The sequence below is a fragment of the Trachypithecus francoisi genome, unplaced genomic scaffold (genome assembly GCF_009764315.1).
Source record: "Trachypithecus francoisi isolate TF-2019V2 unplaced genomic scaffold, Tfra_2.0 Lachesis_group9, whole genome shotgun sequence".
Classification (NCBI taxonomy): Eukaryota; Metazoa; Chordata; class Mammalia; order Primates; family Cercopithecidae; genus Trachypithecus; species Trachypithecus francoisi.
The window spans coordinates 17,407,137-17,430,977 of NW_022681474.1; the positions used below are offsets into that span (position 1 = coordinate 17,407,137).

Sequence of the window (23,841 nt, forward strand, 5' to 3'; positions counted from 1 at the left end):
CAAACAAAAGATCCCATCAGTGGCGCACGGATTTTAAGATGGCCCCCACGGATCCCACCTCCTGGGATTCACGCCTGTGTGATCTGCTCCTGCTACGTGTGGGCAGGACCTGTCATTAGGTTCTAACCAATAGAAATGACAATGGTAGCTGGGCGCAGTGGCTCACACCTATAATCCCAGCACTTTCAGAGGCCAAGGCAGGTGGATCACCTGAGGTCAGGGGTTCGAGACTAGCTTGACTAACGTAGGGAAACCCCGTCTCTACTAAAAATACAAAAATTAGCTTGACATGGTGGTGCATGCCTGTAGTCCCAGCTATTTGGGAGGCTGAGGCAGGAGAATCGCTTGAACCCAGGAGGCAGAGGTTGCAGTGAGCTGAGATTGTGCCACTGCACTCCAGCCTGGACAACAGAGTGAGACTCCATCTTTAAAAAAAAAAAAAAAAAAAAAAAGACATGGCAGTGGCGACTGGATGTCACTTTCATGAATCATCTGCATAAGGTTTTGACTTCCATCTGGCCAGCAGATTCTCTCTATAGACTCTCTCTCTCACTGGCTTTGACGAACGAGCTGCCATGCTGTGAGCTGCCCTGTGGAGAACCCAACGTGGCAAAGAACTGAGGCCCTTGGTCCAACAGCCAGTGAGGAACTCCATCCTGCCGACAACTACAGGAGCCCGGAAATGGATCCTTCCCTAGTCAAGTTTTAGATGAGACCCCAGCCCTGGCTGACACCTGGGTGGCAGCTTCAGGAAAGACCCTGAATGAAGCACAGGACTCAGCTAAGCTGTGACTGGATTTCTGGCCCACAGAAGCTGTGTGATAATAAATGTTGTTTTAAGCAGCTCAGTTTGTGGTCATTTTTTACATGGCCATAGATAACTAATATACCAGCCAAGCCCCAAATAAAGCCAAGTCTGGAAAGCAAATTTATATGTTTCCCTATTCAAAATGATAACTTGGCCGGGCGTGGTGGCTCACAGCTGTAATCCCAGCACTTTGGGACCCAGAGACAGGCGGATCACGAGGTCAGGAGTTCGAGACCAGCCTGGCCAACACAGTGAAACCCTATCTCTATTAAAAATACAAAAATCAGCTGGGCGTGGTGGCGCACACCTGTAATTCCAGCTATTTGGGAGGCTAAAGAAGGAGAATTGCTTGAACCCGGGAGGTGGAGGTTGCACTGAACCAACATCAAGCCACTGCACTCCAGCCTGGGTAACAGAGCAAGACTCCATCTCAAAAAATACAAATATTGGCCGGGCGCAGTGGCTCAAGCCTGTAATCCCAGGACTTTGGGAGGCCGAGACGGGCGGATCACGAGGTCAGGAGATCAAGACCATCCTGGCTAACATGGTGAAACCCCGTCTCTACTAAAAATACAAAAAAAACTAGCCGGGCGAGGTGGCGGGCGCCTGTAGTCCCAGCTACTCGGGAGGCTGTGGCAGGAGAATGGCGTAAAACCCGGAGGCGGAGCTTGCAGTGAGCTGAGATCCGGCCACTGCACTCCAGCCCGGGAGACAGAGCAAGACTCCGTCTCAAAAAAAAAAAAAAAAAAAAAAAAAAAACAAATATTAAAAAATTAAAAAAATAACTTTTCAGCTGGGTGCCGTGGCTCATGCCTGTAATCCCAGCACCTTGGGAAGCTGAAGCAGGTAGGTTCACTTGAGGTTAGGAGTCTGAGGCCAGCCTGGCCAACATGGTGAAACCCCGTCTCTATTAAAAATATAAAAATTAGCCAGGTGTGGTGGTGGGTGCCTGTAGTCCCAGCTACTTGGGAGGCTGAGGGGGGAGAATCGCTTGAACCCGGGAGGCTGAGGTTGCAGTGAGCTGAGATTGTGCCATTGCACTCCAGCCTGGGAGACAGAGCAAGACTCTGTCTCAAAAAAAAAATAAAAATAAAAATAATAATGACAACTTTTCACATTGAGAATGAGATAGTTTAAGATGATAATTTAATGACACATGATTTCCGCTCCCTGGGTCTCTCCTCTATACCTGATTCCTGAGTTCCAATGCATTAAGAAATCAGCACCCTGGACTTTTCTTCCTTCTTCCTTAACAGACCATAAAATCCCCACATTTCAAAACTTACTTGCCTTGAGTCCAGTCTCATCCAACTACCAACGGAACAACTTTAAGAGCCTTAGGGAAAAAGGAAAGACTGGTATTTCCAAACAAACTCCCTACCTTCCCTAGCTCCCGAGTTCCATGAAATCTCTTTTGCTCCATATTCACTTCCTCAGACACGAGTCAGTTTTTAAGACTCCTGCAAATAATTCTTTTCTGCATTAAAAGCATCAGTTGTTACAGCTTCAAAAAACTGCAAATCATTCTTACTTACATCTGGAAGTCTGTAGAGTTTCATTGTTCTCTGTAAAGTCATATTTCTACTCAAGTGAGAAAATTTCACTTCTACCAGTTTTCTGGGGTTTAGGGATCGATGCCAGTATCTGGAATACAATAAAGGTTTTAAAATCTAATTGATTTCTAACTCTACAAGTTTCACTCTTTGTCTCAGCTTGGCTGTTACATAAGCATTTACTACTTACTTTTTTTTTTGAGACAGACCCTCTGTACTAGACAGAGGCCCTCATCCCACATCATCATTTTATCAGTCAATTTTTTTTTTTTTTTTTGAGACGGAGTCTGGCTCTGCCGCCCAGGCTGGAGTGCAGTGGCCGGATCTCAGCTCACTGCAAGCTCCGCCTCCCGGGTTCACGCCGTTCTCCTGCCTCAGCCTCCCGAGTAGCTGGGACTACAGGCGCCCGCCACCACGCCCGGCTAATTTTTTTTGTATTTTTTAGTAGAGACGGGGTTTCACCGTGTTAGCCAGGATGGTCTCGATCTCCTGACCTCGTGATCCGCCCGTCTCGGCCTCCCAAAGTGCTGGGATTACAGGCTTGAGCCACCGCGCCCGGCCTATCAGTCAATTTTTAATATCTAAAATGTATCTTATACTCCTAGTTATGTTCTTCTGGACTTTGTGACCTTTCATCTTTTTCACTAAAGAGAAATCTTAAAACTGCAAAAGAAATATTAATTGGCTGGGCACAGTGGTTCATGCCTGTAATCCCAGCACTTTGGGAGGCTGAGGTGGGCAGATCACTTGAGGCCAGGAGTTCGAGACCAGCCTGGCCAACATGGTGAGACCCCATCTCTACTAAACATACAAAAATTAGCCGGGCGGGATAGTGTGCGCCTGTAATCCCAGCTACTCGGGAGGCTGAGGCAGGAGAATTGCTGGAACCCGGGAGGCGGAGGTTGCAGCAGTGAGCCGAGATCGCGCCACCGCACTCCAGCGTGGGCAACAGAGCAAGAGTATCTCAGACACACAAAAAAAGAAATATTAACCATACTCAGGTTTCCAAGTGTTTAAGGACCATCACTGATTCTACAAAAGGCCAATCAGAAAGTTTAAAAACATGAAAATAAATTCCCTAAATTAGTAGCCTTCACCTTTACAGACTACACACCAAAGAAAACAACTTTTTGAGAAACTAGCTTAAATTTCTTAAGTGATTCCAGGCTCTGGGATAAATGATTTGTATTAAAATATACCCGTGAAGTCTAGTATTCCACTTACTTAACGAATGTAATAATTTAATAGGATATAGTAATTTTAAGTTTCATCCTATTGAAGTCAATAAAAACAGTGGTGAGGGGTGGGGAGATAAAAACTCCGATATTTTAGAAACAGGTTAGTCTTGTGGCAATCTGATAATTTTCTCACTGGAATAACCTTTGAAAGCTTGAATAGTGCAGACGAAGTTGTAAAAACAGAGCTTAGATCTCTCTACATCTGAGCCTTTTGAATGGATGCTTATCAGACTTTCAGGACACTTTGGTAGTGCTGCAAAGCACGGCAGAAAACTAAGCTTTGGGGTGGAAAGAAAATGGTATGACATTGGAATTTTAAGATCATCATGTCCTAGGTTTTCCCATGAAGAGACAGCAACCATCTTTCACATGGAATACTTAGAAGTATAGATGCACACGAGGTCAGGAGTTCGAGACCAGCCTGACCAACATGGTGAAACCCTGCCTCTACTAAAAATACAAAAATTAGCTGGGTGTGGTGGCACATGCCTGTAATCCCAGCTACTTGGGAAGCTGAGGCAGAAGAATCACTTGAACCCAGGAGGCGGAGGTTGCAGTGAGCCGAGATCACACCACTGCACTCCAGCCTGGGCAACAGAGTGAGAGTCTGTCTCAAAAAAAAAAAAAAAAAAAGTACAGATCTAGCATCATTAGTAGGAAAATGTCAAAAAAAATTTTTTTTTAATCACCAAGTGGCAAATGATATACCAGAAAGAATACTGGACTTGGTGATTCTAGGTTCTAGTCTCCATCTCTGCTACCAGAAAACTACTTCTAAAAGAACAGTGGTGAGGCTCAACATGTTTGATAAAGGGAGGACCTGAGGTAGAAATATGGTACTGGTACCTGCACGTGGCCACAGGCTTAGGAAGAACCACTCCCGCGGTGTACACAGCCTGGAAGATCCCTTCCAGGTTCACTCTTCTAGTGATTTCTCGGATTAGCACTGGGGCTACCCGTTTGGATCTCAACTTCTTATGAACACAAAGAAAGTTGATTTCTACCATCTTCTTCACACTAAGGAATAAAGATGGTGAAGATTAAGAGTCAAAACAAGATTAAAAATGAAGAGCCAACACATTTTAAAAAATAAGATGATACCCAGGAAATATCCAAGAATAAGAATGCGGGCCAGGCACAGTGGCTCTCGCCTGTAATCTCAGCACTTTGGGAGGCCAGGTGGACTGCTTAAGACCAGGAGTTTAAGACCAGCCTGAGCAACACTGAGACTCTCATCTGGAAACATCAGTCAGTCATGTTGCCACACGCATGTGGTCCCAGTTATTGGGAGGCTGAGGTGGATGGATCACTTGAGCCCGGGAGACAGAGGTTGCAGTGAGCCATGATCGCATCACTGAACTCCAGCCCTCCAGCCTAGACAAGAGAGCAAGGCCCTGTCTCAAAAAAAAAAAAAAGAAAAAGAAAAAGAAAAAGAACATAAAGGCCATTCTTTTTTTTTTTTTTTTTGAGACTGTCGCACTGACACCCAGGCTGGAGTGAAATGGTGCAATCTCGGCTCACTGTAACCTCTGACTGCCAGGTTCAAATGATTCTCCTTTGTCAGCCTCCCGAGTGGCTGGAATTACAGGCGCATACCACCACGCCCAGTTAATTTTTGTATTTTTAGCAGAGACAGGGTTTCACCATATTGACCACGCTGGTCTCGAACTCCTGACCTCGTGATCCACCTGCCTTGGCCTCCCAAAGTGCTGGGATTATAGGCATGAGCCACCGCGCCTGGCCTGAAAGCCACTCTTTAACACAATATTTAAGAAAAATATTCTATCACTTAGACATTTCACAAATTCAGATGGAAACACTATTCCCCATATCTTACTGCCAAAATGACTGTAAAATGCATGGAGGCTCCAGCCCTCTTGTTCTAAATACATTTTAGGACTTTGGTCTGTTACAAGTTTTCAGTTTAGAAATTGGATCAGCTATGGTTCTTTAAACTTTTTTTTTTTTTCTTTTTTGAGACGAGGTATCACTGTGTTGACCAGACTGGTCTCGAACTCCTGGCCTCAAGTAATCCTCCCGTCTCAGCCTCCCAAAGTGCTGGGATTACGAGCATGAATCACTACGACCTGCCCCTCTTTAAGTTTCTAGATCTGTTTTTCCAATAATGTACATAATTACGGTAATAACTGGGTCATCTGGTGCAGAATCTGGTAAGATAATTGCTTTGGAGTGTGATATAAACCCCTGGGATCCCTGAGAGGGGCTTTGGGCAGACCAGAGCTGGTGCTGCTCTGAGCTACAGTAAACCTCCTGGATCTTCAAAGCCTGTTCCTGGCTCTGTTTCCAGGTACACATTTCATTTGGCACAAAATATTCCTTGAGATCAAATGCTTTTCACAGTAAATAAGCTAACCTAATATACTGAAAAGTAAAGAGACCAATTATTATGACATCTTTGACTTTCACAGCTGGATCTTTGACTTTCTGGGCTGGAGATCCTAACTAAAAATGCAATGTATCCTATGGAGAGAAAGCTTTATCTCTCCTAAAAAATTTTGAAGCAATTTTTTTTTTTTTTGAGATGAAGTCTTGCTCTGTCGCCCATGCTGGAGTGCAATGGTGTAATCTTGGCTCACTGCAACCTCTTCCTCCTGGGTTCAAGTGATTCTGGTGCCTCAGCCTCCCAAGTAGCTAGGATTACAGGTGTGTGCCACTATGCTGGCTAATTTTTGTATTTTTAGTAGAGACGGGGTTTCGCCATGTTGGCCAGGCTGGTCTTGAACTCCTGACCTCAAGTGATCTGCCAGCCTCGGCCTCAACCAAAGTCCTGGAATTACAGGTGTGAGCCACCATGCCTGGCCAAGGCTTCGTTTATTCTGATACATATATGTGTGAGCATGTATGAGGTTGAGAGGCAGAGAGAGAAAAAGAGAAAAAGAGCCCACTGTCCTTTATTTTTATTCACAGTCCAGGTTTTTTTTTTCTTTACTACTTAATAAACTTTACGTTTTAAAGCAGTTTTAGGTTCACAGCAAAACCAATCAGAGAGTTTCCATAAAGCCTCTGCCTCCACACATACACAACCTCCCTGACCACCGACAGCTTGCATTCAGTCATTTTTTTTTTTTTTGAGACGGAGTTTCACTCATGTTACCCAGGCTGGAGTGCAACAGCGCAATCTCGGCTCACTGCAACCTCCGCCTCCTGGGTTCAAGCAATTCTCCTGCCTCAGCCTCCTGAGTAGGTGGAATTACAGATGCCTACCACCACGACCGGCTAATTTTTGTATTTTTAGTAGAGGTGGGGTTTCACCATGTTGACCAGCCTGGTCTTAAACTCCTGAGCTCAGGTGATCTACCTGCCTCAGCCTCCCAAAGTGTTGGGATTAGAGGCGTGAGCCACCGCGCCTGGCCTGCATTCACTAACTTTTAAAGGCCTACTCTAATTGTAATTCTTGGAAAAGAAACATATAAAAACAGCATGGTCGAGCTTAAACATGTACCTGTCATAAATCCGAATGTTTGCTGGGATGGCGCTTATGAACCCGACCAGTTTTTTGTTTGAAGACACTCTGACCCCACAGTGCCACTGCAGGAGCCAGCCTGGTGGACGCAGAGCCCTGAGGTCATGGTAGACAAGAAAACACGCACCAGTTATTGTCCAAGAATACAGGAACAGAGGCAGGAGTCCCCAAGTCAATAGCGCCTATCCACGACATCTGTGACCGCTGAGACTTACCACAACAGGAACTCGGGTGAATAGTCAAATCGGAACATATTGTCATCATCTTCTACGTAATTCTCATTTAACAATGTGTATAACTCCTTGAGCTATAAGATAAAACAAGTGTCCTATCCATGGTGCTCAGAATCAACTCAGAAGCAATGTGTGAATGCAGGAGTTGAATTTAAGAGGTTTTTACTCACTCACCACTTCGGCATTACTCAAGTCTAAAGTGTCCCACATAAAACCCTGTGGCAAAGAATACGGTTCTTGGCGTACATTGTCTTTATCTGGTTCAATTGCACCATGAGATGTTATGACTTCATCTGAGCAGAGAGAGAAAGAGAAAAAAGAAAGGCAAAAAAAGAGAATATTAAATGACAAAGTATTCTAACCATCCAAAGTGGTCAGCGACATAAGCAAAATCAGTCTTAGGGCCCTTGAGTTTCATAAAATCTTTAAAAAGATGCTGTTATATCAAGCGCCTCTGGACTAAAACATGAAAGTTAGGCAGTGGTGTGAAATCATTGCTGTTTCACCAATTATTTTTCTTTTTTTTTTTTTTTTGAGACGGGGTCTCACTCTGTCGCTGAGCCTGGAGTGCAGTGGCGCGATCACGGCTCACTGAAGCCTCCAACTCCTGGGCTCAAGCGATCTTCTCTCCTCAGCCTCCCAAGTAGCTGGGACTAGAGATGTACACCACAGTGCCCAGCTAATTGTTTAATTTTTTTAATAGAGACGGAATCTCATTATGTTGCCCAAGCTGATCTCAAACTCCTGGGTTCAAGTGATCCTCCAACCTCAGCCTCCCAAAGTGCTGGGATTATAGGTGTGAGCCACCGTGGCTGGCCTATTTTGCCAATTAAATAAAAGGAGAAATACTTTGTCATCCAATGGCAAAGATTTCATTACAAAACAACAGTGATTCTGAGTCTCAAGGCCTACAATGCAGGCTTATCTTACACACCGTCATAAGCAATATAGGTTTCATTCAACAGCCTTGGGAGGTGTGTTCTTTTTACTGCATTTCCACAAACTGGGAGAGGAAAGGGCTGCAGTGACCTCTGCCCCCTCCCAGCAAAACCTAAAGATAATTTCAAAGCTGGTTACTTCTCTCCATCTGAACTGCTAGCAGCGTAGTCCAGGTCATCACAGTTTCTAGTGATTTCCACCAAGATACCTTTTCCAAGTCATTCTCTGCAGAGCTTCCCAACACGGTGGGACTAAAACCCAGGCTCTTCCCCATGGCTGCTGCCCGCCTCAGCCCCCTCTCCATACCTTCCCTCCCCCCTGCTCCCAGTGCTCTGGCCATGCTGACCAGGGCTGGCCTCAGCTCAGGGCCTTCCTGGTGCTTTCCTTCGGCTTGAGGCTCTCTGGTCCTCAAGGGACTGGCCCCTCGAAATTCCCAACAGAAGCTTACACACCACACATCACTTTCTCCCAGCATCTGTTGCTTAACCAAAGCCCTTCCCTACCTCAATATGTCGCCCCTCCTCCCCAGCCTGGCCACCTTTTGTCCTGCTTTTCCACCACTGTTTCCAGGTGTGTGCCCTGGACTATGCCTGGCATTTAATAACACTCAACAGACACCTGCTGAATGAGGGACCCTCAGGGCCTGGTCCTTCCATCACAGAACCTGATACACATTTTTAATACTCTAATGGGCTGGGCACAGTGGCTCACACCTGTAACCGCAGCACTTTGGGATGCCAAGGCAGGTGGATCACTTGAGGCCAGGAGTTCGAGACCAGCCCAAGCAACATACTCAAACAGCGTCTCTACAAAAAAAAGTACAAAAATTAGCCAGGTGTGGTGGTGTGCACTTGTGGTCCCAGATATATGGGAGGCTGACATGGGAGGATCGCTTGAGCCCAGGAGGTGGAGGCTGCAATGAGCTATGATCATGCCACTGTACTCCAGGCTGGATACAGTGAGACCCTATCTCAAAAATAAAAATAATAATAGTAATTTTTCAAGTGTGGGGAAATTGGATGTTTTCATTGGGATAGAAATTGGACTAAAATAATGGTTATCGAAAGTCAGTATCACTATCTAATATTTGTATTTTCAGAAGAAAAATGTTACTCCTGCATTTCAAATCTGTGGTATGAAATAAATGATACACGTGAAGTTAACACTCTTTGTGTTTTTATTGTTGTTGATCATCCAGCTTTGTTTCTGGGGTAAAAAAGAGAAAAGCAGAAAGACTTACCAAGTTTAGGTACTGGCTGTGTGTCCCAAAACTGGTATCTGTGCTTTGCAGCCTCGTTAATGTTCCTGGCTGGGCCCTGGCATGCGGATAACAGCTCCATTGCTCTCTGGATATCCTGTAACTTCTCCATTGGAACGCTGGGATTCTACGACAGCAAAGACAGACACACAGAATATGAGAGAGCGGCTGCTGATCTTAAACTTGAGCAGATGCACGTGTATCTGCCTCAGAGACTATAATACCTACACACTAATAATCCTCCTCCAAGCCCAGTCAAGGCCATGGGCTTGTGTGTTACACATGAAAATAGAAGCAAACCTTCTGTTAAAGGTACCAACAGTTGTCTAGTTTTAATGGGGCTCTGGCAGTTTGGGGAATCTAAATTGAAGCACACATTGCTTCAGTTTCCCATCCACCTACAAATGGCCCCCGGCATTATTCCTCTGGGGGAGACGGGCCATGTATGCATTACTGTCATCCAGCAGCCAGGCAGCCACGAGCCTTGGGGGCACTGTCAGAGTAAATGCTCTGCAGAAGCAATGAGGGGATGAGGGAAAGAACTTCCAGAATGGAAACACAGCAGAGAAGGGAAGGGAAGGGAAGGGAAGGGAAGGGGAGAAGAGGGGAGTGGAGGGGAGGGGAGGGGAGGGAAGGAAGAAAGAGAGAGAGAGACAGAAAACAAAGAAAGAGAGAATATTGGCCGTGGTGTCTCACGCCTATAATCCCAGCACTCTGGGAAGCCAAGGCAGGCAGATCACCTGAGGTCAGGAGTTAAGAGACCAGCCTGGCCAACATGGTGAAACCCCGTCTCTACAACAATACAAAAATTAGCCAGGCATGATGGCCGGCAATCCCAGCTACTCAGGAGGCTAAGGCAGGAGAATCACTTGAACCTGGCAGGTGGAGGTTGCAGTGAGCTGAGATCTTGCCATTGTACTCCAGCTTGGGTGATAAGAGTGAGACTCTGTCAGGAAAGGGAAAGGGAAGGAAAGGAAAGGGAGAGAGGTAGAGAGAGAGAGAGAAAGAAAAGAAAAAGAAAGAGAGAGAAAGAGAGAGAGGGAGGGAAGGAGGGAGGGAGGGAGGGAGGAAGGAAGGAAGAAGGAAGGGAGGGAGGGAGGGAGGGAGGGAGGGAGGAAGGGAGGGAGGGGGGGGAGAAGGAGGAAGGAGAGGGGGAGGAGGGAACAAGGAGGGAGGGAGGGAGAGAGAGAGGGAGGGAGGGAGAGAGGGAGGGAGGGAGAGAGGGAGGGAGGGAGGGAGGGAAGGGGGAAGGAAGGAAGGAAGGAAGGGAGGGGAGGGAGGGGAGGGAGGGAGGGAGGGAGAGAGGGAGGGAGGGGGAGAAGGAGGAAGGAGAGGGGGAGGAGGGAACAAGGAGGGAGGGAGGGAGAGAGAGAGGGAGGGAGGGAGGGAGGGAAGGAGGGAGGGAGGGAGGAGGAAGGAAGGAAGGAAGAAGGAAGGAAGGAAGGAAGGAAGGATCAATGAGAACCCAGTGCTGAACTGGGATGAAAATGATCAAGAAAGGAAATCTCTAACCATGCCCCTTCCTCCTGGCCACACCCTGCCCTTCTCCTGACCCTCCTGATCCTCTAGAGACAAACTCTCCCACCAGAATGATGAGCAATTTCCTCTGTACTTCAGATCCTGGGCAACCATAGCCTGTCGTTCCCAACCCAAGTGTTGGAAACTGGACTCCTTTTTAGGTAAAACAGTACCTTTGAATTCTAAGGTTCCTTTCTCAAAGACAATATTCCCACCGCCTCTTGAAGTTTCCCCAGTTCTTTTTTTATTTTTTAACTCCTCAAATAACATGATAATACATGGAACATGAGATCACTTGAAATAGAGGACAGTGCAGAAGACTAAAATGGAAATCAATGACTTTTTTCAATATGTAAAATCACTGAGACATTGTAGGACTTCAACACCATGCAAAGAATATTCTTCGCTGTAATTCAGAAAGTGGTTAGAAGTTTCAGAGCCCTTCGGTTTTGCTGTATGTCAACACAGGGTGGACACCGTCGAAAGGTACAATCGACCCTTAGAAGTTTATAAACAGCAACTTTGGACTTCTGTTCCACTTGGAATCTGAAATCTGTGGTCTGGAGCAATAATTTTAACCTGGGAAGCTTACTCGTCTTACACAGCACAGAACAGGGTTTGTTTCATACAAACACTGTCAAGAATCCTAGGGAAACGAAGTTCTGAAGTCCAGCTGGAGGCAGGTGAAAGTCTTCTTGTCTCTGCTTGGAAATCTAACAGCATGATTGCCACAGTTTTTGTAAGCTGTTTATCTTACATTTGATTAACATCAAAATCATAAAGGTCCTATCTTAATAACACATACAAATTTAACGAAATACTTTTCTGGTTGTCATTATTCTATCTTTTGATGACTTCTTTTCCTTGGGTGTCTTTTAAGTCTCCAACATTAAAAGGAGCAAATTTCTAGCAAAATGAAATTCACGTGTATCTGAACTCCAACAACACAATCTATTAGAAGACGTTACAATTTAAACAGGAATGGAGATCACAGCATATTTCAACTAATAATGCTTAGCTGTGCATCAGTTTAGCTTAAAATGGCAAAGTAGAGCCCAGTCTTATAAAAATAAAACTACAGTGACTATAATGAATTTGTCAAGGTAATTTTTCTTTCTTGATTTAGTTTTTTTTCCTTGATTTCTTTCCTGGTTTCTGAGTTAAATCTTCTAACAGTAATATATCAAGCTCAAACTATTTTGCAACAGACATGAATCAGCATCTTTGTTCCACATGACCCAGTGACCAAAACGACCAACTCCACGAAGAAGACTTCAGGGTGATTTATTCCCTACCTAATGAGCTCATCGGGTTGACCAGCACTCTCAGCATGAAATGTCCCTTTGCGAAATATTGATATCCCAATGCTCACTATTTAAATGCTTTCTTTCTTCTTCTTCTTTTTTTTTTTTTTCATTTTGAGGCAGAGTCTCACTCTGTCACCCAGGCTGGAATACAGTGGCATGATCTTGGCTCACTGTGACCTCTGCCTCCTGGGTTCAAGCGATTCTCCTGCCTCAGTCTGCTGAGTAGCTGGGATTACAGGCATGTGCCACCACGCCTGGCTAATTTTTGTATTTTTAGTGGAGACAGGGTTTCGCCATGTTGGCCAGGCTGGTCTTGAACTCCTGACCTCAAGTGATCTGCCCGCCTCAGCCTCCCAAAATGCGGTGATTACAGGCACGAACCACCACATACGGCCCTATTTAAATGCTTTCTGAAAGTAGATTCAAATAAATACAATTTCCAAACCCACAGGGACAAAGCAGTAAGGAAAACTCAGCTACGATAAATTCTTATGCCTGTCCATTCACCTTCCATAGTAGCACTACCCGGGAAGAATGAATGTGTGTCAGGCAAGGTGAGATGAATATCCGCCCGACATTAACTTCCCACGATTCCACTCCTATGTAAGAGGCAGGTATATTCTCTTTTTCTTCCACACACGCTTTCTGTGGCATACTAACCATCAACTATACTCTTTACCCATTATTTTCCAAATGTAATACCTTGGGAAAAAATGTCCAAGTTTTATCACACTAAAAGTCTGTAAGAATCCAAATATCATTTTTATTTTGGTTCTTGTGTGTAGACCAGAATATTCTGCAATGCAGTCCATTGTAATTTACAGTGCTATCAAGAGCTGGCATAAGCTTAAAGGAAAAGAGCCCCAGATTTAAAAAACGCAATGGAGAAAAGCCCATCTTAAGACACTACTGACTTCCTCCAAATTCATAAAAGAAATTCCCTACTGTGATGGTTACTACTGAGTGTCAACTTGATTGGATTGAAGGATACAAAGTATTGATTCTGGGTGTGTCTGTGAGGGGGTTGCCAAAGGAGATGAACATTTGAGTCAGTGGGCTGGGGGAGGCAGACCCACCCTTAATCTAGGTGGGCACCATCTAATCAGCTGCCAGCGCAGCTAGGATACGAGCAGGCAGAAAAATGTGAAAACAGAGACTGGCCTAGCCTCCCAGCCTCCATCTTTCCCCCGTGCTGGATGCTTCCTGCCCTCGAACATCAGGCTCCAAGTTCTTCAGTTTTGGAACTCGGACTGGCTCTCCTTGCTCCTCAGCCTGCAGACGGCCTATTGTGGGACCTTATGATCATGTGAGTCAATACTTAATAAACTCCCCTTTATCTATCTACCTGTGTGTCCATCTATCTATCCATCTATTCCATTAGTTCTGTCCTATGTATCTATCTATCCATCTATTTCATAGTTCTGTCCTATCTATCTACCTATCTATCTATCTATCTATCTATCTATCCATCTATTCCATTAGTTCTGTCCCTCCAGAGAACCCTGACGAATACACCTACCATATAATGCCAAGAGTTCCCGGCTGCCTGGCTTAGTTCTAGTTTCTCATAAGTGACCAGAGAGAGGGGAAAGACTCACAGTCACTAGAGGTGGAAGGGATGGGCAGAGACTGATGGTGATGCTGAAAGCAACAGGAGATGTCCACACTGCAGGTCAGGGATGCCACGTTTATCTGATGAAGTGACATTTAGAAACGGGAAGAGTATTGTGCAAGCATATGGTGGTGTCCTCTATGAGTTACCTTGGAAAGCTATGTCTAGTGGGTAGGATATTTATTACCTGAGAACCAAGCTGAAAAGCTAGGGAGGAAGATTCCGTTTTCTTCTCACCCTGCAGTCAGTCAGGGAAAAATTGGGGCAAGTAATTTTCCTTCTCAGTGATTCCCGGTTCTCTTGTGTAAAACAGGTGACAACAACAAAACCACCTGCAAGACTCACTTCATGGAACACAACAGAAACTCTGCATAAGAAAAAAGGAAATCCACAAAGCTTGCAGAATGGTAGTAACTACCATACATATATATGCACTGTTTTAGGATGTAAAAACTCTTGAATAAAAATGCTCTAACTGGAGCCTCAAGATCAAACTGCGAGTTGGAGAGAAGATAAGGGACTGGGCTGAAGGAAGTGCAGTACCCGGGGAAAGGCACACAACTGGTGAGCAAAGGGGCAGAGAACAAGCTCAAGGTCTCAGACGTCACCTCTTGAGCTGTTTCCATAACACCACAAGCTACTCACATTGATTGATTGATTGATTGATTGATGGTTGACATGGTCTCTGTCACCAGGCTGTGGTACAGTGGCATGATCTTGGCTCACTGCAACCTCTACCTCCCAGGCTCAAACTATCCTCCCACCTCAGCCTCCCAAGTAGCTAGGACTACAGGTGCACGCCACCGCGCCTAACTAACTTTCTGTAATTTTTAGTAGAGACAGGGTTTCGCCATGTTGCCCAGGCTGGTCTTAAACTCCTGGACTCAAGAGATCTGCCTGCCTCGGCCTCCCAAAGTGCTGGGATTACAGGTGTGAGGCACCGTGCCTGGGTGATTCTACCCTTTTCACTGTGAGTTTCTTGCATCAAGAGGGCTTTGTGTTTCCCAGAGGCCCAGCACACAGGGTGCCTGGGGGTTGGCTCCACAGACAGGGATGGCTGCCATCTGTGCCACCAGACACCCACGCAGTACAATCAACCCTCTTCTTGGCCACCATCTGCCAACGCGGGGCCCAGCTGGACAACTTCTGGTTTGGTCTAAACTAGGAGAATGTCAGGAACTATTTCCCACCCTTGGCACTAAAATGAAGAACGACCGCTGCAAACTGGTTTGATTCAAAGTCAACGAGAAACTTACCCATGGCTGTTCCCGCTGAAATCTGCTGCCAGATGGTGTTGTGCTATTCAGGTAATTAGACAGACACCCAGAAAAATTACAATGTGAATATCTTCTGAACTAAAAGTAATCAAATATTAAAGTGTAATTTCAAAAACACCTAACAAGCTCACATTGAGACTTTCTTCTCGAACGACAATCTAAATACAAATTCACTGAGAAAAGGGAAAAACACAGCAGGTATCCACACACACACAAAAGCACAGTGTACCCCTTCATTATTTGGATGCCAAAGTCCGTTTTAAGGAGGCTGTGAAGAGCTTCCAGTTACTAGTGGCATTCAACACACAGTCACAACAAAGTCCCTACACATCTGATCCAGCAGGGCGCTAAACTGCATACACCCACTCATATGCACAAGAAACCACACAGGGGAAAAAAAATAAAACAGAGCTCTCACTTTCGAAGGCTGCTGAATTTTAATCTCCTGGGAATCAGATGCCGAATCTGACTTGGTGCCTCCGGAATTTGGTTTCTCCTTTTTTCTCTTCTGTTTCTTCTTTTTCTTTTTGGCTCCCAAATACCCTCCAGGACTTCTGCAGGAAATGCAAAGATGGTGAAACCAACCAACAAACAAAAATCATTAAATGAAATTGAATTGCATACAATTAATCATTTCGAAAACCACAGATGTTACAGGCAGTAGAAAATAACTGTGTTAGGATGTAGGTGAGGAATAAAAGGTAGCAGAGTGAAGACGGTAACAGGCAACCCAGAAGAATACCAGTCCCTGCTCAGTCATCCTGCAGGTGCTTAGATGGCACGATGCAGGAAGATTGCAGAGATAAACCACATTTTATAACTAAAGTAAAATAGTTTCCACGGTTATCACTACTCTCCTAATCTACGTTTAAGTCAGCTTTCTGGAGGACAGGTACATGATATGAAAAACTCTATTATAAAGATCTCTTGGGTACAACAAAACACTAATCTTGAAGCAACAGAACTAAACAAACTGCTTTTTCGCGGAGGAGGAAATGTTCCCTGTTAAAGATTTTTACTACTGGAGCTAACAGTGAAAAGCTCTAAATGTCTAGCTACAGAGAGAGACCCTGTCACAAACAAACAAAACTAGTTTTGTTACCTAGTATCTAGGTTACAAAGGAACCTTTCTTTCCACTGGTTATTCATGTGTTAAAGTAATGAACTTTTCAATTTAAAATGGATAATTCCTCTGTAACGTCCAAATATGAAAGGCATGTACAATAGTGAGATAAACTATTTAAGAACTAGGCACTTTGCTGGGCACAGTGGCTCATGCCTGTAATCCCAGCACTTTGGGAGGCTGAGGCGGGTGGATAGCTTGAGCCCAGGAGTTCCACACCAGCCTGGGCAATAAGGGGAAACCCAGCCTCTACCAAAAAAAAAAAAAAATTAGCCAGGTGTGGTGGCATGCACTTGTAGTCCCAGCTACTCAGGAGGCTGAGGTGGGAGGATGGCTTGAGTCTGGGAAATGGAGGTTACAGTGAGCGAAGATTGTGCCACTATACTCTGGCCTGGGTGACAGAGCTGGAGAAAAAGAAAAACGAACTAAGCACTTGAGCTATGGATTCATATTTCCACTCTCATTCTAAAATAGAAAACAGTGCTTATTTTGGGAGATACATTAAGACTTTGTCAAGTGGTACCCTAGTGGTCTAAAAATAGTAAGGCTTTGCCCACCTCACAACGAGTAGTTTATTTTCATCAACAGAATCAAATCTGTGCTATCATGATGTTCATATTTAAAATCACCTGGTGGCCAAGGACACCCGTCAATATCTGACCAGCAATTGGGATTGAACAAACATATCACAGCCATACATGAGCTAGAAATATGCTGTAGATACGTTCAGTTTTGTATATTCTCTGGTTTGGGAGTAGGACTATTTTAGGCTTTCCTCTCCCAGTGTTCCTATTGCTGGCACCCTGTGAATTGGTGAATCTGTTGTACTGTTATAGTGTGATTTACATATGCATTTGCACACGCTACTTAAGAAGTCTATTCATAATTGCATCCCTAAAGTCTCCAGTGCCTCACACCAGTACACACTAATACAAATGCCTGCGGAATGAATGAATGGATAAGCCTGGCTCTAGAGGTGGTGCCATCACCTATTCCCAGGCCATAAAATACTTCTGAAAGCTACCATAGTCCCAACCTCAATGCTAAAGCCTACTGCAACTTACTATCAAGTATTTATTGAACATTTACTATGTGTTCAGCATTATCTTGGGGCCAGAGGCTGGGTGGGAGGGACCGAAATCATGGTGGACATGCCCATGACTTCACAGCCCAGGGGATTATCCCTCTCCCGCCTCTACCATTTATTCTAACTGCTGCTGGTTATGGCTTTCCAGAAACCACTAAGAGCCCGGGACCTCACAGCTTCTCGGTACAGTACTTCAACTTTAAAATATCTCCAAATTTCCAAGAAGCTTGGTTACAGAGAGATACAGAATAAAAGGCAGTGACTGGTAAGGATGCTTTGAGGTAGATGCCTATCCAACTGGATGAAAATATATTTGTCCTGGGTGTCAGTTAGTAATTTTCTCAGCCAGGCATGGTGGCTCACGCCTATAATACCAGCACTTTGGGGGGCCGAGGCGGGAAGATCGCTTGAGCCTAGAAGGATTGCTTGAGACCAGCCTGAGCAACACAGTGAGTCCCTGTCCTTATAAAAAGTACAACATTAGCGGGGCATGGTGGTGTCCACCTCTGGTCCCAGCTACTTGGGAGGCTGAGGTGGGAGGATCACTTGAGCCTGGGAGGCTGCAGTGAGCCATGATCATGCAACTGCACTCCAGCCTGGGCAACAGAGTAAGACCCTATCTCAAAAACAACAACAACAACAACAACAACGACAACAACAGTCTCTAAAACAGATAAACTCATGGAAACTTGAGAGGATCTGGAGACATTAAAAAAATTAAAACACCAGACCATTTCACCAAAAATTCCTTAAGTAAGTTTATATCACCTATTCTATAGCTTATAAAGCTTGTTCGATGAGGTTTCCAAAACTCCATTTTGGCAGCTAATTGATGCTACACGCCAAAACTTTTTTTTCTTCCAAACGGTGTTGCTAAAATTTATATTCTTATTTTGGCATAATGGAGAAAGCGTCATCATTTTTGTTTACTCTAGTTCAGCAAGAGTTTTTCTTTTTCTCTCTTTCATCTGAACTTTAAATTGACAGGGAGCTACCGAAATGCGTACTAAGTTGGTCATCCCAGCCTCCAAACTCCCAGACATATCTGATAGCATTTATACAACGATGAGAGGCAGAGCTTCCCAGCCCTTCAGTGAGGAAGAGCTATTTTTCCATTTCCTGAGGCCATGAAGGAAAGGAGAATTTGAGAACCAGGGCTGACCAGTGCACTGCCTGATACCCATGAGGATAATTATAACCAAAAAGAAAGAGCCAGGCCGGGTGCGAGGGCTCACACCTGGAATCCTAGGACTTTCGGAGGCCGAGGCAGGCGGATCACAAGATCAGGAGATCGAGACCATCATGGCTAACATAGGGAAACCGTGTCTCTACTAAAAATACAAAAAATTAACTGGGTGTGGTGGCGGGCACCTGTAGTCCCAGCTACTTGGGAGGCTGAGGCAGGAGAATGGCGTGAACCCGGGAGGCGCAGGTTGCGGTGAGCGGAGATCGCGCCACTGCACTCCAGCCTGGGCGACAGAGCAAGATTCTGTCTCAAAAAAAAAAAAAAAAAAGCCAGTGTTGGCGAGGATGGAGAGACGCTGGAACCCTCATACACTGTTGATGGGAATGTAAAATGGAGCAGCTGCTTTGAAAAACAGTGGACAGCGGGGGCGGAGCAAGATGGCCGAATAGGAACAGCTCCAGTCTCCAACTCCCAGCGCGAGTGACACAGAAGACCGGTGATTTCTGCATTTTCAACTGAGGTACTGGGGTCATCTCTCTAGGGAGTGCCGGACAATCGGTGCTGGTCAGCTGCTGCAGCCTGACCAGCGTGAGCTGAAGCAGGGCGAGGCATCGCCTCACCTGGAAGCGCAAGGGGGAAGGAATCCCTTTTCCTAGCCAGGGGAACTGAGACACACAACACCTGGAAAATCGGGTAACTCCCACCCAATACTGCGCTTTAAGGAAACAGGCACACCAGGAGAATATATCCCACACCTGGCGGGAGGGTCCCACGCCCACGAGAGCCTCCCTCACTGCTAACACAGCGTCTGCGGCGATCTATCCGCAAGGCAGCAGCGAGGCTGGGGGAGGGGCGCCGCCATTGCTGAGGCTTAAGTAGGTAAACAAAGCCGCTGGGAAGCTCGAACTGGGTGGAGCTCACAGCAGCTCAAGGAAGCCTGCCTGTCTCTGTAGACTCTACCTCTGCGGACAGCGCACAGCTGCAGTCCAACAGAGGAAAGAGCAGGGGCGGTGCAGACGCCAAGACTCTGTCTGACAGCTTTGGGGAGAGCCGTGGATCTCCTAACGCGGAGGTTGAGATCTGAGAACGGACAGACTGCCTGCTCAGGTGGGTCCCTGACCCCTGAGTAGCCTAGATGGGAGTCATCCCCCACTAGGGGCAGTCTGACACCCCACACCTCACAGGGTGGAGTCACCCCTGAGAGGAAACTTCCAAAGAAAGAATCAGACAGGTACACTCACTGTTCAGCAATATTCTATCTTCGGCAACCTCTGCTGCTGATACCCAGGCAAACAGGGTCTGGAGTGGACCTCAAGCAATCTCCAACAGACCAACAGACAGTCCTTCTGACTGTCAGACGGAAAACTATCAAACAGGAAGACACCTATACCAAAACCCCATCAGTACGTCACCATCATCAAAGACCAGAGACAGATAAAACCACAAAGATGGGGAAGAAGCAGGGCAAAAGCTGGAAATTCAAAAAATAAGAGCACATCTCCCCCTGCAAAGGAGCGCAGCCCATCGCCAGCAACGGATCAAAGCTGGTCAGAGAATGACTTTGACGAGATGAGAGAAGAAGGCTTCAGTCCACCAAACCTCTCAGAGCTAAAGGAGGAATTACGTACCCAGCGCAAAGAAACTAAAAATCTTGAAAAAAAAGTGGAAGACTTGACAGCTAGACTAATTAATGCAGAGAAGATCATAAACGAAATGACAGAGATGAAAACCATGACACGAGAAATATGTGACAAATCCACAAGCTTCAGTAACCAACTCGATCAACTGGAAGAAAGTGTATCAGCGATTGAGGATCAAATGAATGAAATGAAGTGAGAAGAGAAACCAAAAGAAAAAGAAAAAGAAATGAACAAAGCCTGCAAGAAGTATGGGATTATGTAAAAAGACCAAATCTACGTCTGATTGGGGTGCCTGAAAGTGAGGGGGAAAATGGAACCAAGTGGAAAACACTCTTCAGGATATCATCCAGGAGAACTTCCCCAACCTAGTAGGGCAGGCCAACATTCAAATTCAGGAAATACAGAGAACGCCACAAAGATACTCCTCCAGAAGAGCAACTCCAAGACACATAATTGCCAGATTCACCAAAGTTGAAATGAAGGAAAAAATCTTAAGGGCAGCCAGAGAGAGAAGGTCGGGTTACCCCAAAGGGAAGCCCATCAGAATAACAGCAGATCTCTCGGCAGAAACTCTACAAGCCAGAAGAGAGTGGGGGCCAATATTCAACGTTCTTAAAGAAAAGAATTTTCAACCCAGAATTTCATATCCAGCCAAACTAAGCTTCATCAGTGAAGGAGAAATAAAATCCTTTACAGATAAGCAAATGCTTAGAGATTTTGTCACCACCAGGCCTGCCTTACAAGAGACCCTGAAGGAAGCCCTAAACATGGAAAGGAACACCGGTACCAGCCATTGCAAAAACATGCCAAAATGGAAAGACCATCGAGGCTAGGAGAAGAAACTGCATCAACTAACGAGCAAAATAACCAGTTAATATCATAATGACAGGATCAAGTTCACACATAACAATATTAACCTTAAATGTCATGGACTAAATGCTCCAATTAAAAGACACAGACTGGCAAACTGGATAAAGAGTCAAGACCCATCAGTCTGCTGTATTCAGGAGACCCATCTCACATGCAGAGACATACATAGGCTCAAAATAAAGGGATGGAGGAAGATCTACCAAGCAAATGGAGAACAAAAAAAAGCAGGGGTTGCAATCCTAGTCTCTGATAAAACAGACTTTAAACCATCAAAGATCAAAAGAGACAAAGAAGGCCATTACATAATGGTAAAGGGATCAATTCAACAGGAAGAGCTAACTCTCCTAAATATCTATGCACCCAATACAGGAGCACCCAGATTCATAAAGCAAGTCCTTAGAGACTTACAAAGAGACTTAGACTCCCATACAATAATAATGGGAGACTTCAACACTCCACTGTCAACATTAGACAGATCAACAAGACAGAAAGTTAACAAGGATATCCAGGAATTGAACTCATCTCTGCACCAAGTGGACCTAATAGACATCTATAGAACTCTCCACCCCAAATCAACAGAATATACATTCTTCTCAGCACCACATCGCACTTATTCCAAAATTGACCACATAATTGGAAGTAAAGCACTCCTCAGCAAATGTACAAGAACAGAAATTATAACAAACTGTCTCTCAGACCACAGTGCAATCAAACTAGAACTCAGGACTAAGAACTCAATCAAAACCGCTCAACTACATGGAACTGAACAACCTGCTCCTGAATGACTACTGGGTACATAACGAAATGAAAGCAGAAATAAAGATGTTCTTTGAAACCAATGAGAACAAAGATACAACATACCAGAATCTCTGGGACACATTTAAAGCAGTGTGTAGAGGGAAATTTATAGCACTAAATGCCCACAAGAGAAAGCAGGAGAGATCTAAAATTGACACTCTAACATCACAATTAAAAGAACTAGAGAGGCAAGAGCAAACACATTCAAAAGCTAGCAGAAGGCAAGAAATAACTAAGATCAGAGCAGAACTGAAGGAGATAGAGACACAAAAAACCCTCAAAAAAATCAATGAATCCAGGAGTTGGTTTTTTGAAAAGATCAACAAAATTGACAGACCACTAGCTAGACTAATAAGAAGAAAAGAGAGAGGAATCAAATAGATGCAATAAAAAATGATAAAGGGGATATCACCACCGACCCCACAGAAATACAAACAACCATCAGAGAATACTATAAATGCCTCTACGCAAATCAACTAGAAAATCTAGAAGAAATGGATAATTTCCTGGACACTTACATTCTCCCAAGACTAAACCAGGAAGAAGTTGAATCCCTGAATAGACCAATAGCAGGCTCTGAAATTGAGGCAACAATTAATAGCCTACCCACCAAAAAAAGTCCAGGACCAGATGGATTCACAGCTGAATTCTACCAGAGGTACAAGGAGGAGCTGGTACCATTCCTTCTGAAACTATTTCAATCAATAGAAAAAGAGGGACTCCTCCCTAACTCTTTTATGAGGCCAACATCATCCTGATACCAAAGCCTGGCAGAGACACAACAAAAAAGAGAATTTTAGACCAATATCCCTGATGAACATCGATGCAAAAATCCTCAATAAAATACTGGCAAACCGGATTCAGCAGCACATCAAAAAGCTTATCCACCATGATCAAGTGGGCTTCATCCCTGGGATGCAAGGCTGGTTCACATTCGCAAATCAATAAACGTAATCCAGCATATAAACAGAACCAAGACAAGAACCACATGATTATCTCAATAGATGCAGAAAAGGCTTTTGACAAAATTCAACAGCCCTTTATGCTAAAAACGCTCAATAAATTCGGTATTGATGGAATGTACCTCAAAATAATAAGAGCTATTTATGACAAACCCACAGCTAATATCATACTGAATGGGCAAAAACTGGAAAAATTCCCTTTGAAAACTGGCACAAGACAGGGATGCCCTCTCTCACCACTCCTATTCAACATAGTGTTGGAAGTTCTGGCTAGGGCAATCAGGCAAGAGAAAGAAATCAAGGGTATCCAGTTAGGAAAAGAAGAAGTCAAATTGTCCCTGTTTGCAGATGACATGATTGTATATTTAGAAAACCCCATCGTCTCAGCCCAAAATCTCCTTAAGCTGATAAGCAACTTCAGCAACGTCTCAGGATACAAATTAATGTGCAAAAATCACAAGCATTCTTATACACCAGTAACAGACAAGCAGAGAGCCAAATCAGGAATGAACTTCCATTCACAATTGCTTCAAAGAGAATAAAATACCTAGGAATCCAGCTTACAAGGGATGTAAGGACCTCTTCAAGGAGAACTACAAACCACTGCTCAGTGAAATCAAAGAGGACACAAACAATGGAAGAACATACCATGCTCATGGATAGGAAGAATCAATATCGTGAAAATGGCCATACTGCCCAAGGTTATTTATAGATTCAATGCCATCCCCATCAAGCTACCAATGACTTTCTTCACAGAATTGGAAAAAATGGCTTTAAAGTTCATATGGAACCAAAAAAGAGCCCGCATTGCCAAGACAATCCTAAGTCAAAAGGACAAAGCTGGAGGCGTCACGCTACCTGACTTCAAACTATACTACAAGGCTACAGTAACCAAAACAGCATGGTACTGGTACCAAAACAGAGATATAGACCAAGAACACAACAGAG

The 23,841-nt window shown here is 44.7% G+C and overlaps 1 protein-coding gene across 2 annotated transcripts in view; it reads right to left on the reverse strand.

Annotated features, from left to right (window-relative positions):
• Positions 1 to 23,841, reverse strand: part of NMT2 (N-myristoyltransferase 2) — a 59,457-nt gene that overhangs the window by 19,570 nt on the left and 16,046 nt on the right. The window contains exons 2-9 of one of the 2 annotated variants that reach the window (XM_033208453.1): positions 15,646 to 15,781; positions 15,207 to 15,249; positions 9,496 to 9,640; positions 7,491 to 7,609; positions 7,299 to 7,390; positions 7,063 to 7,179; positions 4,446 to 4,616; positions 2,344 to 2,452 (exon numbers count right to left, since the gene is read on the reverse strand). In XM_033208453.1, the coding sequence (XP_033064344.1) occupies positions 2,344 to 2,452; positions 4,446 to 4,616; positions 7,063 to 7,179; positions 7,299 to 7,390; positions 7,491 to 7,609; positions 9,496 to 9,640; positions 15,207 to 15,249; positions 15,646 to 15,781 (932 nt within the window). The remainder of the gene's footprint in view (positions 1 to 2,343; positions 2,453 to 4,445; positions 4,617 to 7,062; positions 7,180 to 7,298; positions 7,391 to 7,490; positions 7,610 to 9,495; positions 9,641 to 15,206; positions 15,250 to 15,645; positions 15,782 to 23,841) is intronic. The other variant, XM_033208452.1, reaches the window with a different exon arrangement.